At 31.4% G+C, this 6,349-nt stretch overlaps 1 protein-coding gene across 1 annotated transcript; it reads left to right on the top strand.

Moving 5' to 3' along the window:
• The first annotated feature begins 664 nt into the window (after nucleotides 1-664).
• Nucleotides 665-3,029, top strand: LOC110825371 (protein SRG1-like). The gene is made up of 4 exons (XM_022055818.2): nucleotides 665-951; nucleotides 1,769-2,016; nucleotides 2,286-2,610; nucleotides 2,694-3,029. Exons 1-4 carry the CDS (start codon nucleotides 703-705, stop codon nucleotides 2,934-2,936), a joined length of 1,065 nt encoding a protein of 354 aa, XP_021911510.1. The 5' UTR covers nucleotides 665-702; the 3' UTR covers nucleotides 2,937-3,029.
• The last annotated feature ends 3,320 nt before the right edge of the window (nucleotides 3,030-6,349 follow it).

The following is a 6,349-nucleotide window of genomic DNA, read 5'->3' as shown; positions in this document are numbered from 1 at the left end:
ATAAATTAGTATTTTTACTATTTAGATGCGATAATATAATTCATTATCTAGATATTGTTTACTATTTAATTCATACAATTTTATTTTGTATCACGTCTCCTTCAATTATTGCAATTTCCCCCCTTACAATTCTTTCCAAAAAAAGGGTAGGTAAACTTTATATTATTTAGACATTGAGGGGACTAAAAGAAAAAAAAAAGGGTAGGTATTGACAATACATACAAATTGCGTATAAATATTAATTTTAGTTTAAAGCGAACTATCATAGCAAGAGACGCGTGCATTAATTAAGTTGGCCCTAGCAATAACAATTATTTCGTGGGTGATTGATATTTTTTTTTTTTACTTTTTATAAAACCCAACTATAATTTTATATATTTTTTAATTATAAAACTTTATTATAATAAATGTATATATTTTATTTAATTAATAAAATATAATAATTTAAAAATTTAAAATAATAAAATAAAAAATTAAAAAATGGATTAGAGTTGTTTATCATTATTGTGGGTCTGTGAATTTATGCAGAAGATGTAATTGAACTAATTAGAATTAATTAACAGTTAATAATAATTAATTACACTAATGACTGCTGACTGGTACCCTCATTGGACTTTTCTGTTGAATCTGTTGAGTTTGTTTCTCCAATTATAAGTAGCGGCATAATGTTGGAGAGCTGCCAAAGAACGAAAAAGAACAGAAATGGAGAAGAAACAAGTGAGTTACAAGTCCATTCTGGTGCCGAGTGTTCAACAGCTGGCCTCCAGTGACTCCGTAACCACCGTCCCAACCAGATACCTACGCCCTGATCAACAAGCAGCCGCCGTCGCTGACGATCTCTCCGGTCTTCAGATCCCGGTCATCGATTTCCGCAGCTTGCTTTCTGCAGATTCCATGGAATTTGAGTCGTCAAAACTTCATCATGCTTGCAGAGACTGGGGTTTCTTCCAGGTACCTATCTACACTCACTCACACTACATACATGTATGTAGATTAACAGAATCATCATCGTCGATCAAATTGTTCTACAGTTCTCTGTAATTTCTTATATTGCCGTCAGAATTATACACAAAACTTGTTTGTATATCTTTTGGTGTTTCATCAATTCGTTATGTAGGTTTGTTTCAGAAATTTTTGAATGCCTTATAATTTTCCTTTTCCTTACTTTTATACTTTGGAAAACTATATATATGAAGTTAGTAGAATTAAGAATTTTAAGCTGAAAAATTGTCAAGATTTTTTTTTTTTTTAAAAAAGATAGTTAATAATATTTTAACGAGAATCCTAATTTTAATATTTAAGATATTTTATGCTTTATGAGCCTAAGTTTGTAAACATACTGTTTGATTTTTTGGTATGAACCAAAGTTTGTACACCTTTATAAGTATAGAATAAACCATTTAAATCTCTAGCTAGATAATTTGTAAAGATGCATACGTTTTAAAAATTATAATTTATTCAATCAGAAACAATTTAAATTTAAATTAAGAATGTATATTTTACCAAAAACCTTATTTCTAGTAGGATTAAAGTTAGAAATACTATCAAAATTACCAAACCTTCGACTTCTTATACATATTTTTATTAGTAAAACGTATTAATTTATATATATTTTTTAATAGAAATAATATAACGTGTATAATTCAATTTAAATCTATAATTTTTTATAAATATAGACGTAGCAACCATTCAACTAGAAATTTATTAATATTGTGTATATACGATACATAACTAATTCTTTTTTCTTAATTAAAAATTTGAAATGCAGTTAGTAAACCATGGAGTAAGCTCATCTTTTGTGGAAAAGGTAAAGAAAGAGATAAAAGAGTTTTTCAACATGCCAATGGATGAAAAGAAAAAGCTATGGCAAACTCCCAAAGAAATCGAAGGATTTGGACAAGCCTTTGTTGTCTCCGAAGAACAAAAACTTGATTGGGCTGACATGTTCTTCATCACTGTACGACCAATTGCTTCTCGAAAACCTTACTTGTTCCAAAATCTCCCACTCTTTTTTAGGTATTATGTTTAATTAACTTTTATATTTTTTAAAATAAAAATATATTTATTTTATTAATTAGATTATAGATATGTATATCTATTATTAATACAACTTCAACATTCTAATAAGAACATACAAAAAAACATGATTTAAATTCATAATTTTTTATAAAAAAAGGAAAATACTAAGTACTACTAGCTAATTACAAATTTCTTAATATTAACATTTGCACTTTAACTTTTGGTACATTATTACAAATCATATTTTTATCTTCTTATATATGCAGAGATACAATGGAGGAGTACTCATTACAACTACAAAATTTAGCTATGGTAATGTTAGAAAAGATAGGAAAAACACTTAATATAAAAAAAGAGGAAATAAAAGACATGTTTGAAGATGGAATTCAATCCTTCAGGATGAATTATTATCCTCCTTGTCCTCAACCAGAGAAAGTTATAGGCCTCTCTCCTCATTCTGATTCTGTAGCTCTTACCATCCTCCTCCAACTTAATGAAGTTGAAGGTTTGCAAATAAGGAAAGATGGTAAATGGATTCTTGTCGAGCCTCTCCCAGAAGCATTCATTGTCAACATTGGAGACATTTTAGAGGTAATCACGTGTGAGAATAAAGTATATTAGTTGATCTTTTTGTTGATGATATTTTTGACCTTGATAACATATTCACATGACAGATTGTGAGTAATGGTGTTTATCGTAGCATCGAGCATCGAGTAATAGTGAATGTAACGAAAGAGAGGTTGTCAATGGCCACATTTTATAGCACTAGACCTGGCGGAGCAATCGGGCCAGCACCTAGCTTGATCAATGAACAGAAACGAGCATTATTTAAGACAGTGACCCTTGAAGAATACTTTAAAAGATTATTTTCTCATGAGCTTAATGGAAAATATTTCCTTGATGAGATGAGAATTTGAAATAGTACTTGATCATAATAAAGGCTACAACAATTATACATGTTGTAGTTTCAATAGGCAATATATAATAATAATAGTTAATTCCAAGGACTATACTCATCGGCAATCACTATTCTTCTAATCAAGCGTTAAAAGGACACTTGATAAAATAAATCTAATTAGGAGTAAGTCCCGAAATTAATCAACTTTACCAAATTAGAGCTATCAAAGCACAATAGTCGGAGCTTAAAACTGAGTTCAACTGAAAAAAAGATTATTCTCCAAAAAATCCCAAAACTCGATATTTAAATTTTCATGGCTTCTTCTTTCACCCACACTTCCCCAGAAATTAATGGACAACAACTCGATACCAGATCGAACTCTCCCATATGCTTTCTTGGATCATTAAAAGAATGCCAGAATTTACCATCCCTTTCTTTCCAAAAACTTACTGAACAGCCACCAAGAAAATTCTTACGTGGTCCATCCAGAAAAGAACTCGTACCAGGAAAACTAAAGATTACCAAGAAAATCCTTATGTGATCCATCCAAAAAAGAACTCGTATTAGGAAAACTAAAGATTAAGGAGCAGCCACCAAGAAAATCCTTACATGATCCATCCAGAAAAGAACTCGTATCAGAAAAACTAAAGATTAAGGAGCAGCTACCAAGAAAATCCTTAAGTGATCCATCCAGAAAAGAACTCGTATCCGGAAAACTAAGGATTAAGGGACTCACTTTCCTGGTTTGATCTTGCTGCATCTTCCTCGCAAATTCCCATAAATCCTGCACCAAAGAAATCAGTTTATCTTATTTACCTCCCTCTCAAACAAAACGGAGTAAAAGAAAAGAAAATTCTAACGGAAGAATTTTGAATTTTCTCAGCAACCATGTAGTGAGAGAAAATCATCTGCATTTCCCCCACCTACTCACTACTTCTAATCATTAGACCACAGTGTCTCCTTATTATAAATAAGCATAGAGCTATCAAATCCAAAACCCCGTCATAAAAATTCTCTCCCCAAGAAGAAAGAGGTATATATAAGCATATACGAAAACAAATTTTTACGATTTTTTTGAAGTAGATAGTTTTGTGGTTTTTTCTTAGACAAATTATAATATGAATATATTATTGTGAAAATATGTAAGTAATAAACTTTTATATGCCAAATGATTAAAATTTAGAAATTGATTAGTTAGTAAGAGAAACGTAAAGGATATGCAATCATAGCACTTACTTTAGATTATCGATACTGTATAATTTTGTCATACTACCAATGGAAAAGCCACGAGTCACAATGTTAATAAATCAATAATAACATATATTTTTTCTTTTAAATGAAAAAAGTTATATTAAAATTTTAATTAGTTGTGCAATGAAAACTTAATCATTACGTAATATTTTTTTACTTAAAAATTGTTGTCTTCTTAACAAATTAGTGAATTTAAATTTTAAAATTTTATGAATTAAGTATTATAAATTGATTACTGTCAATTTATATTACATGTAAAAAAATTAGAATTCTATTATTTTTTTTTATGAAAAAAATGTTAGAATTAAATTTTTAACTAGTCATGACTATTTCAATTAAAAGAATTAACTATTACATATTTTTTTCGTCCAAAAATTACAGTTTCATCAATACATTAATTAGTTAAGTTTTCAATCTTATTGAATCAATAATTAGACTAACTGTAACGACCCCGAAAATTCAAAAGAAAATATATAATAATTTAAGTGCGGAAGCGAAATAAAAAGTTAAGTTTTACATCCCTTACACAATAATTTAAAAATACTAAACAAACATCACGAAATGAATTCTCTGAAAGAAACACGAGAAACGAGAAAAGTAAAAGAAAATATAAAGTTTCTAACATCTACTCGCAGTATTCTTGCGGATTGGGCTTAGGAACCAGGTTCTCTTGATATGAAATAGTTAAATAAGGGGTGATGTACACTAGTTCAGTAAGTACATCACATTATATCATCGACACAGAAACAAAGGTTGGTAGAAAATCAAAACAACCAATGGAGCATTAGATTTAAACCAATACATTTATTTAAAATAAAAGCATTTACTCTTTTACTTACAATTGAAAAATTTATGAAAATAAATTATATAAATAATAATATCATATAGATCATAACTTCATGCACGACCAACAACATAGAACATATCATAAATTCACATTTATTAACAATAAACGAAATCGTAACCGTTTTTCGTTTCACCAGTCTACTAGTATCCATGGTGATCCATAGAGGTGTCCCCGCTACACGTGAACTATTTTCCTTAACAGTCTTAATTACATAGCCGACCCCATACCCCATCCGGTATGAGCGCCAAGACATTAAACCCCAGTAGCTCGTCTGGTATGACGGTGAAGTGGGCCGTCCCTATACCCCGTCCGGTATGAGCGCTAAATTACCAAGTCTCTATACCCCGTCCGGTATGAGCGCTAAATTACCAAGTCTCTATACCCCGTCCGGTATGAGACAGCGTTCATGGTAGGGTTCTCTATGAACCCGGTCCATTCACCATATCCCAAGATATCTAGTGAGACTATCATCTTATCTGTTTATTAGATCACACTCATTTTGTAATGGCCCCGAAAATTTAGAATGAAAAATGTGTATTAAGAATGTCAAATACGGAAGCGTAATAAAAATTTTGATTAACATCCCTTACACAAAAACCAAAAACGTGCTCAAAATATAAAAGAACAAACTAATTAAAAGAGATATGCTCGAAAATAAGAACTATAAATATAACCACGGAATCTTCAGGCATCTCCTTCGCCGTCTTCCTGCGGAACGGGCTCGGGAACAATGTCTTCCTGATCTGAAATGGTTAAATAAAGAATGAGCTACACCAGCCCAGTAAAGACATCGCACTATCTCACCGCCACGGAGGTAAAGGTGGGTAGAAAACACAAAAAAGACCAATGAAGCATAATTTATAATAAACTCGTTTATTAACATAAAAACTTTTACTGTCCACTTATCTCGGTGAGATCCATAAAACAACATATGAAAGCAATAACATTATCATCATAATGAAATCATATGAACTGTATAACATAATATTTACCACGCCTTTGCGTTTCAATCATTAAACGACACATTTTTCTCATTTACCAGCCTATTAGTATCCATGGGGATCCATAGGGGTCCCGTTACCCGTGAACCCTTAACATTTATAACCTGATTCCAGAGCCATCCCCATACCCCGTCCGGTATGGGCGCCAAAACACATAAGGCCTCCATACCCCATCCGATATGAGAGGCCACGTTCCTGGTAGGGTTCCCTACGGACCCGGTCCATCCACCATCTCCCAAGATATCTAGTCAGGCTGTCCACATTATCCACTTATCAATTCACATAATCTTTTTGCCCTTTTTCTTAGTTTCAATCAACCAAACACACACAACA

The sequence above is a fragment of the Carica papaya genome, chromosome 4, assembly GCF_054855325.1.
Source record: "Carica papaya isolate Zhongbai chromosome 4, ASM5485532v1, whole genome shotgun sequence".
Taxonomy (NCBI): Eukaryota; Viridiplantae; Streptophyta; class Magnoliopsida; order Brassicales; family Caricaceae; genus Carica; species Carica papaya.
This window is presented reverse-complemented; position numbering and strand designations above follow the sequence as displayed.